The 21,340-nt window shown below is 45.7% G+C and overlaps 1 protein-coding gene across 1 annotated transcript in view; it reads left to right on the top strand.

The window, feature by feature from the left end:
* The window catches only part of LOC119397455 (uncharacterized), a 39,375-nt gene extending 18,574 nt beyond the window's left edge, over positions 1-20,801 (top strand). The window contains exon 3 of the mRNA XM_037664880.1: positions 20,606-20,801. Coding sequence (XP_037520808.1) covers positions 20,606-20,801 — 196 coding nt within the window. The remainder of the gene's footprint in view (positions 1-20,605) is intronic.
* The last annotated feature ends 539 nt before the right edge of the window (positions 20,802-21,340 follow it).

A 21,340-nucleotide genomic window follows, 5' to 3' on the forward strand; every position in this document is an offset into this window, starting at 1 on the left:
AACTTAATCGTTCCTTGTGCAAATAGGATGTGCGCCGCCGCATTCTCGGCCCTAGCTATGTCCTACAGCTGGGCCTCCCGGCTACTTGTGTTAAAGGAGTACTGACCCGAATTTTGAATATTTTCGGGTTGTTGCTCTAAATAAGCACACTCCTGTTGGGAACCACAAGAAGAGTATTGTGGTGCCTGAGAATGCATCGTAAATACTTTTAATACCGCTACCTTAAAAAAGGTAGCGATATTGAGGGGGCGGCTTCTTAGTGACGTGTCATTGCAGTGTGACGTCACGGGGAGACAGCAACTCGTGACGCACAAGCGGCAGATCTGCCAGCTGCTCGTGATGCACGTGAACAACGATGAGTGAGCTGTCGTCCAGCGACCCCGACAGTGATTTTTGCGATTTAGGCTGCATGCAGGACGCAGAACACGCAAGCTCAGTGTAACTGTGGTGACTCGTTGGGATAATGCCCATTGCGCTGGGGCTGGCTTGCAGATGCTCAACGACGAAAACTATAAAATCAAAGTAAAATATTTTGTACCTGTTTTCTGACTACGGTGTGTGGAGAGCGTTAACACTGCAGAGGAAGGAAACTAAAAATGTCTATTTTGCAATGTCTCAAAATCGTGTCACTATTCCTTTAAGGGGGAATGAGTGGCCAGTGATATTTGGCAGGACTGGGCTTTCTGTTGGTGGTCGCGCTCAGGGGATGTTGCTGGATTAATAACGTTTTTGGTTTGTCCGGTATTCCGGTATCTCAAAGGCGTAGCGTAATAACGGGTAGCGTGCGCCATGGCTGCCGCCACGTCAAGTGGCGCCAGGTATGGGGGATAAAAACAACTAACATACGTGTAATGTATGTCCTACGAGATTCCGGAAGCGCCCACCGCTACTCGCTAAGCCTACAGCATCGATTATCTGAGTATGGCTCTCGAAAACGGTGCCGAATGGACACGAATACTTTGCTGTCGAAGCTTAAGGACATGAATCTAAAGCAAATAAAAGCATCAGTTTGGAGCTAATGAGCTACAGAACGCACGTCAACCACTTGATAGATTCAAGGTGGACGGCAACCGCTTTCGGCGGTGCGGTCATGTTTACCGGGCGCGCGCATGCGCCGTTCCCACATGGTATTCCGATATACGCAAAACATTTAGCGCATAGCGGAAAACCGGACAGGCTAAAACGATCTTATAATTGTAAGTTTATAACTGAATTTACAGATCAGAAATCAATATGCCATTGGGCACAACGCTCAGGAAGCTCTTCCTACGCGATGGAAGTTCTCGCTCCACGTCACATATCCTACAGGGCAATTTGCATGCCCCGCAGCGGGAGTTGAAGTATTCCGACTGGGAAGAACTCACGCAGTCGTTTACACAGGCGTACTCACCCGTGTAAAACACACAGAAAAAAAAACATGGCTGATCCCGCCGTCATAGGAATCGGTATAACACGAAAGTGAAACGTGTCTTCACAGAGGTAGCTGAGCGTTTATTGCGCATTGTTTCGCCGCAAGGGCGAAGAAATGAATGCTATAGCAACAAATTGTAATGTCACGCGAAGAACGGCAAGCAGCTCGAAACTTGCAGCGTGCTGTTCAAGCACACAGGACGCACGAAAAGAACACACACAGCACGTGAGTGAACTAACAACTGTCACAGTTACTTCTTTGTGTTTGAGCAGCACGCTCCTTCAGCAAACGCGGCCGCTGCAGCGAGCGAAGAGTGACCTTCGTGCGCTCTGGAACTTCAAAAAAATCTTTGCTGTGAACGCACAAAACTACAAACTGCCCCCATCACGAGATAAGTGCACGCGCACGGGCGACCACGCTCTGTCGGGCAAAGTACTAGTGGGAAGCGCGCGCGCATGGCAAAGAGCGCGGGGGGGGGGGGGGGGGGTCGACGACCTTTAAAGCGCACCCTTCGCACCATCTCGCTGGTGATAACGAGAACACGCTGAAGTGCCACTGAACTCTGGGTACCGGCAGCAGTAAATGGTGTATATAAACAGCACGCCATTAGTATCCTGAAGAACGTACGTTCTGTCGCCGAGTTGTTTAGCGTCGTGCGCTGTGGAGCAAGGGGTCGTAGGTTCGATTCCCAGCGACGGAACTTTTTGTTCGTTTTTTTCTTTGTCAACTGTTGGTGTACATTTTACAACGTCATATCCGTGACGGAAATACGTTAGTCAAGTCTTGGTGGAGCCCGACATAAAAGACTTTCGTCTTAAAAAAAGTAAAGCCACTTCCACGCAGTGAAAGCTGTGGAAACAGCGAAGCGCTCTCGTGCCACTCCCGCAGCCGCCTGCGACGAGCAGGTTCTTCCTCGGGTGTACGAGAAGTCTTGCCCATCTTCGGAAAGGGGGCGCCGCAACCCACGATTTTATACACGTTGTCGGTCGCCTCGTCTCCCCCCGCGCCCAGCGCGGCGTCGCATTGGTTACCGTCTCTCCGGCGCCTCTCTCCTCCTCGCACTCAGTGCGGCCTCTCATTGGTTCTCTCGTCCCCCTCCTCTAGCCTCCTCTCCATCGGCAAATTCGCCGAACTGCGTAACGACAACGGCGCTCTGTAAACTTACAGGTCGTTTACATGAATAACTATCTTGCGCCATGTTTTTTTAGTTTAATTATAATAGCAGCGATAGGGAGGCGCAAATATATAAATTGTTCTTGTTGCAGCCTCGGAAAACTGCCGGTGTAAATGGCTCGTCTGCTGTTTGACAGAGATTCACGCGCAGTTTGCTGCGAGAAAATTAATTGAACATCTTGCAATATTTCTTATCCCACCATAAAAACAAACAAAAAAGAAACAAACAACCAAAAAGCTGAGAAATATAAGCAAAATAAGCGAGTACACCTTTTGCTTCGAACTTCGCAGTACGTGCACTGCCATTACAGGAACGAAAACATTTTTTAGCAGCGCGGGAAACGTTGTCGCTCGCAGAGTCATTCTGTACTTAGTCGTTATGGGGTTCGTTGCAAACAATAATTATCGAAACTTCTTTCGTGGTTTCCATTGGAGACCGCAGGGATGAGAAACCGCTATCTGTGCGTAAAAAAAAAAGTGATAAAAAATATTTTCCTAAATTAGGTGCCCGCTCCATGTACCGGAAAAAGTTCCGGGAAAAAGCTTTCTCAGTGATTGCAGCAATAGAACTCAGGCTCATCGCAGTTGTCGAAGTTTCGTTTCGTTTCGTTATGTATTGCTCGAGAACACAGCGTTTTAACACCTCTTACACATTTGAAGAAACGAAAAAAAAAAGCATATAAGCGGAATTCCGTGATTTGTTCGTACGACTTGGAACTCATTTACTGGAATTCGAAAGCGGCAGGATTTTGGGGCCGACACCACCATAAATCAAACACGTTTTTTTTAGTACACACGCCATTGTGTTTCGCTACAAAGACAAGATATATGGCTTACTCCCAAAAGGTGAAGGTTTGTTGGATAACAACAAGCCGCCACACTCGTTTAGTTGTTAAGAAATATACTGGGCATGGCAACGAGCTCCAATTACACCTATGTGGAGAGAGAGAGAGAGATTGACAAAGGAAAGGCAGGGAGGTTAACCAGGTTGCGCCAGGTTTGCTACCCTACACAGAGGGAAGGAAAAGAAATGAAAGTGGAGATAAGTTTCCGAAAATGTACTAGTTATGACCACCTGGCGCAAATCAAAATAATTTGCATGCGAGTTTGACAACAACGATTACGAATGTTTATTTCCAGCAGTTTTTTGTGACGTTTGTATTCTTTTTATGTTTACACTTGCCGCAATATTTATCCCGGTCATCGATGTGATCTTAACCATTAACGGTTATGGTGTTAGCCGTGGAACAAATTATGCACCCTGAAAGTGAAAATATGATCCTTTTATTTTGCACGGAGTGACGCCGGCTGGGATTTCAGAGACACGCGCGTATGCGTAATCAGTCGTGTGTATTGTGTATTTTCGTATGTTGATGTAAATGTTCAAGTTCTGTGTGTAAAAAAAAAAAAGAGGCCTACCTAAGTATTCTCACAGCGGCGATCAGCGTCTACGGTTTGTGGAGGTCATTTTCTCAAATTACCCGTGTTTCGCTGCAAAACACCCAGTACGCTGCCTCTATAGAGTGCAATTCTGTACGAAATACCGATGCACATTACACGCAGCGAGCAGGGAGAGAGACGGTAATTTGGGAGGCCATTCTCTCGAACAATGGCTGCGAGAAAACGGGGGCATCAGGTGGTAATGCAACTAGCTTTGTAAAAAGAGAGAGTAATAAAAATAATAAAATATAACAAAACGACGACGCAATTTAACAGGAATTTCCTCGAACAATGGCTCGCCTTCAGTTATAGCTCGCATATAGTCGGCCTAATGAGATAGCTTTTCGTAGAAATGACTTCTGGGCTCTGCGAAGCCGTGTCAGGCGCGATTAAGTTCGACGGACGTGCGCGAAAATGCTTTAGAAACGTAAAGTCGTTGCAAGTTCGCTTAAAAGTTTGCTGAGAACCTGCGGGCAATGTTTCGAACGTGTTGCAGGTTACAAGAGTGTAATTTTCAGATCACTAGAAAAAAAAATGTTTAAACATAAAAACAAAGCTCAGATGTGAGCAGGCTTGTCGATTTGAAGAGAGCCATGAGAAAACTACAGGAACGGAAAATCACAGCCGTAACATTAAGAGATCGAATAACAGCGAAATGGGTCAGAGAACAGAGAGCAGAGTCCGATATTCCAGTGGATATTAAATGAAAAAAAAAAGTGGACAGCTTGCACTAGAGGCGCAAGGCTGATTCACCGTGGAGCTGTTGGTCTCCTAGCTAGTCCCGGCTTGGCTCAATCTCAGTTAGGCTTAATTACGGTTAACTAGCATAATCAGGCCACATGAAACTCAGATGTCTCGGGTGGGCTTTGTTCAATGACAGAACGTAATCACTCTTAATTGGGATTAGGATATGATTAGCATCAATTTTATATTAATTAGGCCTAATTCGGTTCGACTCAGTAAGTAGTAATTATTATCTTCCTGAGCTTGGTTTCACTAGCCTCATTGGGAATTCGACTTGGATTATCGAGTCTACTCAAGGCACACTGGACAGTCCGGCGATCGTCATCAAATTGGGCCCTTGAATGAAGGAAAGATCTTAGGAGCCTTGTCGCGAAGCACGTCAGCCCAGAAAGCCACACGAGCCCTCCTGCGGTACTTGAAGGCAACTTCATTGAGCGACCGCCTGTGAAACTCTGCACTGTGTGTGTGATGTGAACTGTGGATGCCACCTTCTGTCTCTCTCTCTCTCTCTCTTTTACTCCCTCATTCCCCCTCTCCATGTGTAGGGTAGCAAACTGGACGCATAGTCTAGTTAACCTCCGTGCCTTTGCCACATTCCTTCTCTCGACTTGGATTGCCCACTTTCTGTGGCTTATACCGGTTCCTGATAGTTTTTTGGTGACGCGAACAGGCATAACGAAAAGATTAACAGCGCCGCTGTGAAAATGGACCTGGGCTGGCCACGTAATGGGCACGACATACAAACGGTGGTCAGTTAGGGCAGCAACAGAATAGATACCAAAGGATGGGAGACGTAACCCAGGACGGCAGCGAGTTAGTTGTAGAGACAAAACTAAGGAGAGAGAAATGAACTTTATTTTTGACCAGGCTCTTGGTACTTGAGCCCTAAGGTGGGTGGCCTCCTCAGTCCAGGTAGCCATGGCTCGCTGCCGCCGCCCGAGCCCTGTTCACCAATCGTAGCTGGTTGTCAGGGTCTTGCGTCACCAGCAGAGCCTCCCACTGGTCTTCTAGTTCTTTCTCTATGTCTGCTCCTTCCTCTGCGTTTCCGCTTGGGGGTGACGACGGTGGTACGTCCGGATTGTTCGAGCAGTCCAGCACCATGTGGCGCAGGGTGTTGCGCGTGTCCGATGGGCAAAACTTGCAATCCCGCCTGTAAGTCCCTGGATACATTGCGTGGTGTTCCCAGGAATAAAATGGAATCGGCTCGCACAAGGTAGACTAAATTGGAGAACATTGGGAGAGGCCATCTTGAAGTGGTAAAATAAGTAGGCCGATGATGATGACAATGATGAACAGCGAGTGCAGTACTATAAAGAACGACTCTGAGACAGGTCTCACTCCCCTTCGAGGACGACATGCGAAGGGCAGGCTTCGTCGTTTTATCCTTAGCAAAATCGGTGCGAAAATCTAAGAAATAATTACAGCCCGAAGCTGCTATTGTAGCAAACTTCGTACCAAACCGCTCGAACCTAATAGACAGCTACGTCAACAACCTTTCCAGAGCCCTTATAGGTAAAGAGTTAGGCTTTCTATCGGGGGCTGTATAATCATGGTATCTTCTCGATTTCTGCTTAGAATTTGTGTTTATCAGGCGTTCCTCATCGCGTTGCTCATTTTGTACATCGCCATAGATCTGTTCGTTAAAAGTTCTTATCGCACGTTGGAGAGGAGTAGAGGCCTTTACAATTGTATACTATCTCGTTTTATTATTTAAATAATAATAATAATAATAATAATAATAATAATAATAATAATAATAATAATAATAATAATAATAATAAAATAATATATATATAATCAATCAATCAATCAATCAATCAATCAATCAATCAATGATTTATTTAACGTGCCCAGGAACAACCGTAAGGTCTTTGTGCTGGCGCACGCAAAAAAAAAACAATAAAATAAACAATACAATACAGACAGTTTTCATAAATAAAAAGAGCAAAAACACGTAGACAAAGAGAAATGAACACAAAAGGGGAGGAGTAAATAAGACAACACGAGAAATATTGACGGGCATAAAAAGTTAGATTGCATATATACAACTATGTGGAGAGACTCAGAAGGGAAGACTTTGTACATTGTGCCACACTATGTCAAAACAGTGCAAAGCTCGGATAAAAACAATGATTGTGGGCAATGAAAAACGTCAAGATCAAGAAAATTAACATTATAGAGACTTTGTATTCTGTGAACGGTAGAGTGTTGGAAGAAGCAGGCGGGTACATGAAACGGTCTGTTCTCTCTGGTTAACTTACGCGGAATTCGAAAATTTACACAGTTGAGGTACAGGGCAGGATATGATACCGTGGACTAGCTTGTAAAGAAATAAGAGATCAGAGCGATTTCGTCGGCAGTGAAGTGATGGCAGTGATAATAAATCAGCAGTACTTGAACGAGATCCAGAGTCATTTTTAGCAAAGCGATGGTTATATATGCTGAGGAATTTTTTCTGGACTCGTTCAATGGTGTTACCGCTGGATTGAGCAATGCCATTCCATATCACGGACGCATACTCAAGTTGCGGAAGACATATTGCCGTGTACAATTTGTGTAGGGCCATGGGAGGCCTGAATTCTCGAGATATTCTACAAACACATCCGAGAGAACGAAGGCCCCGCATAACAGCACGCTTAACGTGAGAAGAAAAGTTTAACGCGCTGTCAACAACACCACCAAGATCACTGATTTCATAAACCTTGCATAACGGCACAGAAATGACAGAGTATTGAAATGACACGCTAGATGTTTTGCGAGTGATAGACATGAATTTTGTCTTCGAGGTGTTCAGAGAAAGGTTATTACCGTTGCACCATTCGGAAACAGAACACAAATCTGATTGCAGCAAGCGACAGTCGTTAACTGAATGAATTTCCTTAAAAATCTTGATGTCATCGGCATACAAGAGGAAAGAAGAATTACGAGTGGCAAAAGAAACATCATTAACGTAAATTAAAAATAGGAGTGGGCCTAATACCGACCCTTGAGGGACCCCACTAGTCACTTTATACAAAGAAGACGTTTGGCCATTTACGGCAACATAACAATATCTATTGAGCAGATAGCTCTGCAGGAGATTCACAACTGACAAGTCAACATCAAAGTGCGCAAGTTTAACCATAATCAGCGTGTGGCTGACTACGTCAAAAGCCTTGCTCAGGTCACAGTAAATTACGTCAACCTGTCCTCTCTGAGAAATAGGTGTGGACAGTGCTGGGCAGTATCGAAGATACATGTATCTTCGATACTATCTTAGATACTATCTGGGTATCTTGTATCTGTATCGCGATACGTCTCGCGAGATGTGTATCAGTATCTGCATTTCCGATACATTGAAGAATGTATCGTGTATCTTAAGATACAAGATACTGCGATCGCAACACCACGATGCGAAACAATAAACGTTGACTGAACTCCGCTTCTCAAGCCGATATTGCTCCCACTAAGCCGCCAGAGTAAAACTTAAGACAGTGACATTATTTTATCTTTTCGCCAGAGTTTTCCAGCGAGGGTAGGAATGAGCTCTGAGCGTCCCTATTGAGGGACGAGAGTCACGTGGTGGCGCTCGCGTCGTCTCGACAGACAAACGCGCGAACGTCTACGCCGAAAGGACATTTTGTTTTCACGGATTCTTTTTTTTTTTCTTTCTGTCCTATTCCACGTATTCCAATGCGTGCGGTGTCTTTTGCACAAAGTCTGATGCCGCTGTAGTGTCGTTATCGAAGTTCCTCTTGCGTTGTGCTTCGTTACGAAGCCTGAAGAAAGCAAAAAAAAAGGGGTTGCTTTGCGTCTCGTGGCTTTCACACATCGGCGATTTGAAGGACCTCGTCGATGCAAGTTTGGCTTACATGCAATGAGATTGACTTATATGCAAAAGCGATTCAAACACCTATAGCACCACTGGTACCGATGCTGGATTTAACAGAACAAGCATTCGTTTAATAGAAGCTATTTTGGCGTACCTCTGTTTTTCTTTTATTCAATGAGTCTTTAAAATCATAATTGGATTGTGAGAACAAGCTCTTTCTAAGCTGTCCTTTTCCATCCCATACATTACCTACGTCTCTGTATTGCTTTTTTCTGGTTTGCTTACGGAAATATGCCTTTAACGTGCTGGCAAGGTAAGCTCAAAATCTCTGCTTTATTCTTACTTTCAGCTGCCTGCATCATTTCCTGTATTGTTTACAGACTTATACTCTACTTAAGTTTACTGTTACGTGAAGGCGACGTTGAGAACAAATATATAATAATCTGCGCGTGCTTGGAGTATACAGTAACAAAAATTCTGCTTACTGCTTAGTAAAATAGCGAAATTGAGTTTTCATTATAATAACGTAAATTATCAGCAGCCATCTCAAAGATGTTAGCAAAGGGATTGGAGAAATATTGTTATACAAAATGCTCCATTTTTCTTATGAGCGTCGCATCGAGTCGGTTTACGCTATTTTACATAGGCACTGAATTTCCTGTGGTCTTACCTTAAATGACTAATTCTCATAGCTATTAGGGATTACCCGCAGCGGTAGTCTAGTGGTTATGGTGCTTGACTGCTAACCCGTAGGTCGCGGCGGCCGCAGTTCGATGCCCGTGTGCTTATATCTAAATTTTATAACACCACGCGGTCGAAATTTCTGAAGCCCTCCACTACGGCATCTATCATTATCATATCGTGGTTCTGTGGGACGTTAAACGCAACAATTAAACGCATAAAACACAGCGAATAACTATAAAAACGCTATACAGGCGGCTCTTGGGGGTGCCGCCTGTATCGTGTTTCTATACATATTAAGAATGTCGCTTCCAGCTTCTCGCTGATGTACACCTCTCCGGTGGTCGGGTATTGCGAAAACCGTGCTACGTTTACGGACAAGGTAGAACTTAAAGGGACACTAAAGGCAAATATTAAGTCGACGTTGATTGTTGAAATAACGGTCCAGAAACCTCGTAGTGCTACTTTTATGCCAAGGAAGTGCTTATTTTGAAATAAAATCACGTTTTATTGGTCCGCATCGCGTTAGCGCACTTCCAATCACCCGCCTGAAATCCGACTTTCATACGCCACTGCTGCCGTGCCCATCGTTGCCCGCCTTAACTGCGCGGCCGCTATAGTAGCAGCAGAGCGAAAGTAGCGGGACCCACAGCAGCAACAACGGCCATCGAAGCCGTCGAAGTTTGCCGCAAGCGCCGCAATGGATGTGGACGGAGAACTTGACAACGAGACATTGGCTCGCGACGCTGGGCTCCAATTCATCGACTTGAGCCCCGATGAACGCGGTATGCTGCTGAAGGCTCGTAGTGCCGGCGTCGTTGCATGCGGCATTTTGTCGAACTTTCTGTCAGAGCGACTTTCACGAGCGCGCAAAACACACGCGGCAGCACGCGATCCCGAAACTACCACTGAGACGCGACCGCGTGAGCGAAGCTGGGCGCCGGGCGAAGCGCAGTTCGGCGAAAACGGAACCTTTGAACCACGCGCGCCATTCCCCATGGCAACGCCACAGAGGTTCTTTTTCCCATGAATCAAACGGAAACGAACAAGCAGCATTTTATTACGTCTTTTGATGCACGGAAGGTCCTGTTTTTATTGCTGCTAGTTTGATTACTAGTGATTTATTGTAGGCAGACTCTCATACGTCATCGGGATCATTTCGAAAATGTCCCACTCGTGGCGCTCATCATGTGGTACATTTAGCTTAATTTCTCGGTAAGTAGGGCACTGCTGTTATTAATATTGCCGTTTTAGAAGTTGTCGTACATTGAACTTTCACTCTGACATAAATTGTTATTTGCCTTTAGTGTCCCTTTAACAACGGTATTTGCACTATTGTGCGGAGGCTTCTTATCGAAGTTCTTGTGATTAGATCGCATCTCGCTAGCTGGTCGACAAGCAGAGCATAGACTCCACCCAATTACAAAAACGGCAAGCAAAAACCGTTATCAGCGAAGTGTATAAAGAGCTGTCATGATAGACAGCTAAAGCAACCCCAATAAGTTGTTTCAGAACGAAAGTAAGATACCGTCAGCAAGAAATACAAAACTTTTGAGATACTAACAGACATTTCATTCAAATGAAACAAAAATGTTCGCAGTTAATAAACTTTCAAGCGAACATTTTTGTGCATTGGCGTTTAGTGCTATTACCGTATAGACAGATATATAGTAACAAATTTCCGAATGTATCGAAGTATCTTAAGATACAATTGGAATGTATCGTATCGGATACAATCGGCGTTGTGGTATCTTGTATCTGTATCTCAAATACTTCGTGCCTGAGTATCTTGTATCGTATCGCGATACAATTTCAAAGTATCTTTGCCCAGCCCTGGGTGTGGAGATCTGCGTCATGAAACTAGCAAGATTTGTGATAGTTGAGCGGCCAGCGAGAAAACCATGTTGATTAGGAATCAATGAGTTTTTCACACTAAAAGACAATAAGTTGTGAAGAGCCAGCTCGAAGATCTTTGATGTGGCACATAGTAGAGAAATCGGGCGATAATTAGAAGCATCTGTTTTAGAGCCCGACTTAAATACTGGAAAAACACGAGCAGTTTTCCACATGCTTGGAAATGTGGAAGTGTCCAGGCAGTTATTAAATATCGTAGTTAGTACTGGGACAAATATACTACCATAAGCTTTTAGTATGGCGGAGGGGATGCCATCTGGCCCACATGATAAGGATGGTTTTAAGCGCTTAATGCATTCGCAGATAAGATTTTCATCCAGCGACAAAGCACTGGATGAGCTTACCGCCTTGGGCTGTTGTCTGATATCAGTGCTAGAGTCTGAGGCCTTATAAACAGATGAGAAATGCGTGGCAAAACAGTCAGCGACGGCGTGCACTTCTACCCCATTTGAGTCCAGTAGTCTGAAGGACTCTCCGCTTTTGCTGGACCGTTTACGTACATACTTCCAAAACTCAGCCGGCCTGTCAGAGGCGCTTTTTTGTAAGAATTCAGTATACGAACTATGATCCCGTTTATATAGGCGTTTAGAGAGAGTTCGAAGGAAGCTGAACTCTTCCTTCCACTCGCTGGATGGAGAACATTTAGATTTCCTGTGTGCGTGATCTCTATGCTTCAGTGCACTGATAAGTTCAGATGAGAACGAGTGGGGATATTTACGTTGTTTAGGTGTATATTGGGGAATAAAATTACGCATGCTGCTCAGTACAAGCTCCGTAAACCGATCAACCTGCTCATCAACATTTGGTTTGTCAGTAACCTGTGACCACTCAACGGTAGACAAGTGATGATAGAGGCCCGTGTAATCACCTCGCTTGAAGGCAAATCTCGGAGATTTGTTTACGTAACTGCTGAAGCTCGTTGTTTCGGCTGATGCGGATAATCTTACGTTAAGTGGTGGGTGGAATTTGTCCGGACGTACAAGAGAGATGTCGGTGCGGGAAACTTCAAGGGGTTGATCGTTTGACACACACAGGTCTAAGACGTTGCCACTGGAATTGACGACTGAGTGATGTTGCAGTAGGGAATTAAACGCCAGAAAATCCAAGAGCAGGCTGCACTTTTTCTCTATGAAATGATTGTAATGAGAAAAAGTAAGCGTGCTCCAGTCAATTCCAGGTGCATTGAAATCCCCAAGAACAATAATTCTGTGCCCACTATGAGAAGATACCACAAGTTCAATGGAAGACATGACCTCATGAAACGAGGCAGGGGACATGCTGGGCGGTAAATAGAAACATCCAATCAACAATTTTTCACTGCGCTCAAGGTTGGTTTCTAGCCAAATGGATTCTTCGATCGTTTCTAGGTCTTTCCGTCTAACGGATTTCAGTGAATTGTCAATGGCAATCAGCACGCCACCGCCTTTCTGCTTGGTTTCACTGAAATCTCGGTCACTGCGGAAGGTGGTGTAGGTCTGGGGAAAAAAGTGAGATGAGGGAATTTCAGCGCCTAGCGAGGTTTCAGAAATAGGAATAATAGGAAAAGAAGACGAAAGAACATTAGAGAAAAACTTTCGTGTCTTGGTACGTAGACCACGAGCATTTTGGTAGAATACGTCTACGTTACACGGCACTTTCGATTCCAGTCACTTGCTCAGAGGGATGAAGCATGTCATCGCGCAGCTCCCCACGAAATGGCTTGAAGAGGCATCCGAGGGGCCACATCGAAGGGTCATTCAGGCGTTGTAGTGTTTCCTTGTCGACTTCGATGTAGAACGAAGAATAGGACTGAAATTTGGTTTGAAGTCGCCGGCAGGAGATGGAGACAGATCGAATGAAGCAATCTGTTTTTGATGTCAGCAACAGTGGTGTCCGGGCTCAGCTTCGTAACAAAAATGGCCTTTGGCCGTTGTGGCCGTTGTGGCCGTTGAGCTACAGATATATTCGATGTTGTCATAGCTCCAAAAGAGGCGGGTTTCTTCTTTCTTTCCCCCTCAGTCACCGCTGCCTAAGAGGCTGTCGCAGGCATCACACTGCCACGCTCGGACGTGTCTACGTCAGCTGGCGGCGAATTCGAAGATGAAAGAGTTTTGGAGAGAGGTGGTTCAGAGCAGGCAGCTTGCTCGGAAGTCACTGATCGCTCAACGATCACATGCGCTGGGGGGATCACAGGTGCCTTCACTGCCACTCCGGCCGTGCGGCGCGTCAGCTCCTCACGCAGGAAGCGGACCTCTGCACGAAGGGAGGCGACCACGCGGGCTTGTTGTTCAACACCGCGGGAGTGATCCTTACGGAGGCGCTCGTTGTCTTCGCGTAGTTGGGATACCTCGTCGCTGAGGAACGAGATTCCCTCCAAAGCGTCGAGGAGAAGGCGGCGCAGCCCGGCGAGATCGCCATCCGGAGGGGTGCACGTGGAGAGGGAACCGGTTTGAGAGCTGCAATGCTCATCGATGCACGCCGCCGAGTTGTCTTCGCTAGGCTTACCAGCAGCACGGCTCAGATCACATAAATTGCAGCAAAACGAGCGCGATCCAGACTTCAGGAGTTGCAGCTCTTCATCAGGCCAGGTTACACACTTCGCATGAACACGTTTAGAGTAGGGGTGTGCGAATATTCGAAAGTTTCGAATATTCGTCGAATATTACATTCGAAATATTCGTATTCCATTCGAAAATCGTGTATTCGATAATTCCGAATATTCGAAAAATTCGAATATGCGATTCGATTATCATGCATAAAATAACTCGTCTTCCACATTTCTGCTGCGTTCGTATCGCTAAAAACGTTGCCGAGAGGAGCGATAAACATCGTAAGTACACGGAGGCACGATATCTGCCTGCGATGAGCGCCCCAATACGTATGATTTATTGCTGGTGCATCTCCGACGTGCAGCGCTGTTGGCGATCATGTAAACGTACATTTTTAATATTATGCGGCCGTAACGTGCCGCACTACCACTCGTTCACTATGCGGGACCACTTCTGAAGAAAGACAGTGACCCGTGTGACTGGTGGCGGACTGTAGGCACCTTCAGATACCCAGTCTGGCAAAGATTTGCCCCATGTAACTATACCAGCCACTTCTGTTCCAAGCGAGCGTGCCTTTTCAGTGGAAGGAGGGGGGGTGTCTCTGTTACAAGGGAGCGCCTGCTGCCTGATCATGTGGAGCAACTCATATTTCTTCATGATAACATGTAGTCATTATTTTCATTGTGCCGTGATATTTGCTTGTGTTGTGATGTGCATTGTGCTAGCCTGGACATTGTGTTCTGGTGATAGCAGTGTATGGTGTGTTGCCGGTCAGGCTGTTAATGTTTCTTTTTTTTTTCAAATAGCTGCATGTTAAATAAAATATCGTTACTGAGGAGGCATTTTTCCTTTGATATTCGATATTCGATTCGATATTCGAAGGTGGATATTCGTATTCGATTCGTATTCGAAAAATTTGATATTCGCACACCCCTAGTTTAGAGCAATTTTCACAGCGGAAAAACTGCTGCTTACCGAAAAACGGGCAGGAGCATAGCAAGCATGCGTCCCGACTGGGAGCCATGGTGCGGGACTATAATAATAAATAATAATAATAATAAAATAATAATAATAAAATAATAATAATAATAATAATAATAATAATAATAATAATAATAATAATAATAAAATCAAACGTTTATGTTACGTGCCCAGGAACAACCGTAAGGTCTTTGTACTGTCGCAAGAGAAAAAAAAAACAAAGGCCAACATTTATAATAAAACATGAGGGATAAAAAACGTTATAAAATTGCACATATACAACTATGCGCAGGCAGGAAAAAAAATGTCAGCAGTGTACGAGGCTACGTAAGTACAGTGCAAGGCTCGGAGCACAACAATGACTGGGAGCCGTGAAAAACATCGAGCTCTAAAAAGTAAGCGTTGTAAAGACGTTGTATCCTGCCAATGGTCGAATGTTCACAGAGGCAGGCGGTTACATGAAAAGATCTATTCTCGATGCTCAGCTTACGTGGAATTCGGAAACTAAGACAGTTGAGCAGTACAGGGCAGGATATGATACCATGCACAAGCTTGTAAAGAAATAAATAACAGATCAGCGCGATTTCGTCGGCAGCAAAGTGATGGCAATGATAATTAATCCAGCAGCGTTAGAACGAGATCCAGAGTCATTTCTAGCGAAACGATGGTTGTAAATGTTTAGGAATTTTTTCTGGACTCGCTCAATTGTGTTGCTGCTGGAATTAGGAATGCCATTCCAGATCACAGATGCATACTCTAGTTGAGGAAGACATAGCGCGGTGTACAATTTTCGGAAGGGCACAGGAGAACGGAATTCTCTAGACATTCTGCAAACACAGCCTAGGGTGCAAAGACCCCGCAAAGCAACACGCTTAGCGTGAGCAGAAAAGTGTAAGGTGCTATCAAAAAGAACACCTAGATCATTAATCTCACATACCTTACACAACGACACAGAAATGACAAAATATAAAAATGGCACACTAGATATTTTTCGAGTGAAATTCATTGCCTTGGTTTTTGAAATATTTAGGGAGAGGTTATTGCTCCTGCACCATTCAGAAAAAGAACACAAATCAGATTGCAACAAGCGACAATCGATAACTGAATGAATTTCCTTAAACATCTCTAAGTCATCGGCATACAAAAGGAAACAAGAATTCCGAATGACAGAAGAAACATCATTAACACAAATTAAAAAGTGGAGTGAGCCCAGTACCGACCTTTGAGGAACCCCACTAGTAGCTTTGTACAAAGAGGACGTTTGGCCATTAACGGCAACTTAACATGATCTATCAAGGAGATAGCTATGGAGGAGATTCACAATTGAAGAATCAACATCAAAGTGTGCAAGTTTATCCCCAAGCAGCGAATGGCTGACAACGTCAAAAGCTTTGCTAAGGTCACAGTAAATAGCGTCAACCTGTCCTCTCTGCGAAATAGGCGTGGAGACTTGCATCCTGAAATTGGCAAGATTAGTGACAGTTGAGCGGCCAGCGAGAAACCCATGCTGATTCACAATCAATGAATTTTTTACATCAAAAGACAATATTTTGTGAAGAGCAAGCTCAAAGATTTTGGATGCGGCACAAAGAAGGGAAATAGGGCGGTAGTTCGAGACGTCACTTTTACAGCCAGACTTAAATACTGGGAAAACACGAGCAGTTTTCCACATGCTAGGAAAAGTTGAAGCATGCAAACATTTATTAAATATGGTAGTCAATACTGGTACAAGTATACTGCCATAGGCTTTCAGTATGGCAGAGGGGATGCCATCTGGTCCAGCTGAAAAGGATGGTTTCAAGCGCTTAATGCATTCTGAAATGGAATCTTCATCTAGCGACACAACATCAGCTGTGACAACTGCCTTAACCTGTCGACCGTTACTAGCTACAGAGGCTGGAGACTTATAAACAGATCAGAAATGCATGGCAAAACAGTCAGCAACGGCTTGAACTTCTACTCCATTTGGGTCCAGTATCCTGAACGACTCGCCACTTTTGCTCGACCGTTTGCGCACATACTTCCAAAACTCAGCTGGCCTCAGCTTGTCAACACCAAGTATGTTTACGACGTGCAGGAGATTGAAGGGACCGTTTAGGCGCGCCGCAACTCGCAAGTGCAGCGTATCTCATACGACGTTGAACTCGAGGTAAGTTCTACGAGGCATGCTCGCGCGATTAGTGACGGTGCATAAACTAAGAGTTTGGTGTTAAGAAAGCCGAAATGGTTTGCATTGCACGACGAAAGGGAATCAAGAAGGGTCCATTGACGCAGGCTAGCCGTCGGCGGCCCGAATGAGTGCATTCGCGCCGTGTGCCGTTTTCTGCCGCATTCAGTCGCAAACACACATTTGCACCATGCCCGGTCGTAATTTTCAACATTTGCTTCCAGGGAATTCGCCAAATTCTGTCAGCGTGCGGTGGCGGTCGAGGCGACGGCGCGCAATGTTTGTTGTGGGGCGAAGCGGGGTTATTGTCCGGATATTAAAAGTGGCGCTCTTTTCTGCGCCCCACAGTGAGCACGGCTCACAGTACAGGAATAAAACGAGGAGCTAGCAGGTTAGGAGGCGCACTACAAATAAATAATAATATCTGGGGTTTAACGTCCCAAAACCACGATATGATTATGAGAGACGCCGTAGTGGAGGGCTCCGGAAATTTCGACCACCTGGGGTTCTTTAACGTGCACCTAAATCTAAGTACACGGGCCTCAAGCATTTCCGCCTCCATCGAAAATGCAGCCGCCGCGGCTGGGATTCGATCCCGCGACCGGGATTCGATCCCGCGACCTTCGGGTCAGCAGTCGAGCGCCATAACCACTAGACCACCGTGGAGGGGCGGCGCACTACAAATAACGAGCTTCCTTCCACATTTTCGCCGCACCTAGACGAGCCCACACTGCTTCCTCCTGTGGTCAGTGCATCAATTCATGGTTTGAGCTTTTTTTTATTGCTGTACAAAGGTGATTTTTTTAGCGGAAATGCCCCCTCCGCCTCATTTACTTACCGTGGCGTGTTAACCTTGCCAAATTTAAAAGATAACGCTCGTCGTTTTTTTTTTTTACGTTTCAAAACGTTTGCCATGGTTCGACCACCCACACGGTAAATATTTCTGACCGAAACAAACAGCAACAAAGGCCAATTGAAGTAAACAATGAAAACAAAAGGAAGCAAGAAGTGATGTAAATAAAAAACAAGTGAAGTAATACAATGAAAATTTAAGTGTAGGTAGTACAATGCAGCAGCCAATATTTCATAAAAAATAAACGAAACTTCGCTTTCATTGATGCTCAATACAATGATGAATTGTTTACAAAAGCCGTCAGGACTGCACACAGGGAATATATCGAAAAGTAATCAGCACGTTACGTAGGAGACCGCGTTTTTCTCGCGTACTCCACGCGTCGCACGGCACGTATCCAGCGGTTCCGTCGCTCCACTTCGTACGGCTTTCCAGGGAACCGGTAGTACAGCACATTAGAATACTTACCCTCATGTTCGTGGCAATTAACCACGCAACAATAACGGCGGCGACCGCGCTTCGGGACCGCGCGCTGCTCAGAGCCGTCGCCTGGTCCGCCTGCTTTCGGCACGGTTTCTTGAAGCAGGGATCGCTAGTCAAACATGTCAGGCTTTGCAGGCATAGCGGACAAGTTTCTACGTACGTTTTAAGCAATTTTTGAGTCTGAGAACTACGCGCAAAATTAAATAAAACGCTCAAAGCAAGCGTGAACTGTGTAACTCACTGGTCGGCGTCCATTTTTGACTACCCAACCAACTTCGACGCACGCCACCAGGCTCCGCCACAGTACTCAAAACGCCAGCGCGTCAGCCCTATACGACGCTCCTAATGACGCAGAACAGAAACACCGTGGAGTGTTTTTCGCTGATATACTATAGATCGCGTGCATTGTGCGTAGCAGTGTACGTAAATCAGGGCCCGACATACTGCGCAATGCAGCTGGGCTGTTGCGACACAGGGAAGCGTTGCGGCTGCGGCGCTGCTCCGGTTTTCAAGATGGATGGCCCGCGTCGTCACACTGTACGATTCGCGATTTCTGCAATTACTCGAAAACCGTGGGAGGCTGTTAACTGGTTGAACGTATTCGTATGTACAACGGTAAGGCCGTGCACAGTAAAACAGGCTTTGAGCACGCACCAGTGATTTTTTTACGAAGCTACGAACTTCGTTCCCACACTAACGCATTCAACTGCTCTAGTGTTGATATATGGCGCTCGTTTGTGTTGTGTGCACCAGTGTCGTTTCGAACAATACTAGAAAATAACATAAGAATGTTTTCAAGCGATAAATTGCTAGCACTTTATTTTCCATTAAGTTGCTTCGAACTAGATAATACCGTGGCAGGCAGTTTGTTTCACCCAGGTTCGCGCGTGGGCGCGGGTATATGTGCGCGCAAGGGCTGGAGGAGTAAGTGTAATGCCGAACTCGCAGCACGCAAGTTTGCATGCATGTTACGCGTTGAACACAAAAAGTTTAGCGTGCGCGCAGAGTCCACGCGCATTTTTTTTTGTTCTCAAAAAGTTCGAACAAAGCTGCCAAACTTCGTGGCTTGCCGAAAGCGGGTAGTCAGTGTTGGTAAGCAGTGTAACCGTCCATCGAAGTATGTGCGACACTGTAAGCAGTGCCAGCCTTGCAGTACCTGCAGATGGAATCATAGGAATGGTGCATATGTGTCACCCTAAAATGGGATTTACAGAGTGAGCGACAATAAGAAGAAGGACAGGGCGAGACCCGTCGTTTTATCCTTGGAAAAATTGGCGCGACAGTCTAAGAGACAGCAGTCCGAAACTATAGTTGTACAAAACCTCGTACCAAACCGCTCTAACCTAAAAGACAGCTGCGTCAGCACCCCTTTCATAGCCCAAAGTAACGTTTTATATCGGAGGATGCACTCGTATGCACCAGTCACACAGGCCGCCTACTGCTGCGCAGTGCGGTTGAGACAAAGGGAGAGAGAGAAAAGACATTTATGGGAGAATAGGAGAAAATAGAAAGAGCGAACACAGCGTGCACTTACGGCCCAACCTTGGGCCGATGAATAAAGTATTCCATACATCCATGTCATTTGTTGACGGGGGCTGACGGACGCGTACGGCTTGCTAACAGAGCGACGGTATTAGCGATACGTTGGTCGGCATTTTTGGTGCCGTTGTTGTCGTCCATCAGCACGTAATGGGGGCCGATCCCGTAGATGGTGCGATACCGGATCGACCAGCGGCGTAGACAAAACAGATAGTTATCACCAGATATTACGACGCCACCTTCAGACTCGCACCATTATATTCCTCTGCATCCTATGCTCAGGAGCATCGGCTGCAGGAACATACACCTGCATCTACCTACAGCTGATGAACCCACCCAAACGTTACTATCACCTGCCTTCTCCTTCAATGCGCTACGGGACCTCCCCGCAGACACTGGCTTAGCCTGAACGGGGGGGTGGGGGTGGGGGGGAGTAGGTTGGAGGGTTTCATATCACCCCCCCCCCCCCCCGCGAAAATTTTCAATGTTGCACGTGAATATAAAAACGCACAAACATACATAAAGTATGTTGATCCCCCCCCCCCCCCGAAAAAAAAGAATTCCGGCTACGCCACTGCCCGCAGGTTTTTCAACATATTGAAAACATCGCAAATTACGACACGGACAAAAAGAGATAAAGGACGCACCACAGCGCTGAACTCGCAACTAAATTTTATTTGATACTGCACGCACGCTTATATGCTGACAACCTGTCACCTATGTGACTCTTTACGTATGACGTCAGTGTACTTTTAGTACAAGTGCGCTTATGCCACATATGACGTCAATGTAAGTGTGCTTGTATATCAAATAAAAATTTTAGTGGCGAGTTCAGCACTGTGGTATGTCCCTCAATATCCTCTTGTCCGTGTTCGCGCAGCTTTAAGGATGTGCAAGAACTATTACCAACTAACCCAGCTGTCAGTTCTCCTTCACAGGGTCCGGAGCTTCTCATCACCTGGGATAAACGGAAGAACCTGCTCCACGGACACGGCCATGCAGACGATCACCTCAGGCCAACACGCCCACGTCGTGAAATTCTACGAACTCACAAATTTGCAGTGCAGGGGGGTTGAGCGGGGACCAAGGGACCTGCGTGCCAAAATGAAGAGTTCCCGTATTGCAATGCTGGGCTGCGGGAAGACGCTGTTTTGACACCTTTGTCTTGCATTGACACTTCTTCCAAAAACCGACTTTTTTTTCTTGGTATGACGAACAGGAGAGGTTTGTGCCTTTATGGCGGCACCGGCTACTCCTTCTCGCTTAGCAAACGAAATATGCAACATTAAAAAAATAAGGATAATATTACGAAGGACACGAGATGTCATGCAATAGAACACAACACTGTTGTTGGGTGCTCACAACAGCTCACGTTGTAACAACAGCAACAACAGACTCGTTGATTAGCTACATCCCATTCACTTCATCTCAGTTGAAACGAGCAGTCCTTCAGCAGGGAAAGCAAGCGTGCGCACAGTCCTAACGAAAAAGCACAATGTAAGCAATAACACACAAAAAAAGAACGGGAATAACGATTCGCAGGTGTCTCGCGGGCGTCGCTTTGAATCCGAAAGGCCGAACGAATTCCCGAACGCAGCGTAATACATTCCCTGCG

The sequence above is a fragment of the Rhipicephalus sanguineus genome, chromosome 6 (genome assembly GCF_013339695.2).
Source record: "Rhipicephalus sanguineus isolate Rsan-2018 chromosome 6, BIME_Rsan_1.4, whole genome shotgun sequence".
Taxonomy (NCBI): Eukaryota; Metazoa; Arthropoda; class Arachnida; order Ixodida; family Ixodidae; genus Rhipicephalus; species Rhipicephalus sanguineus.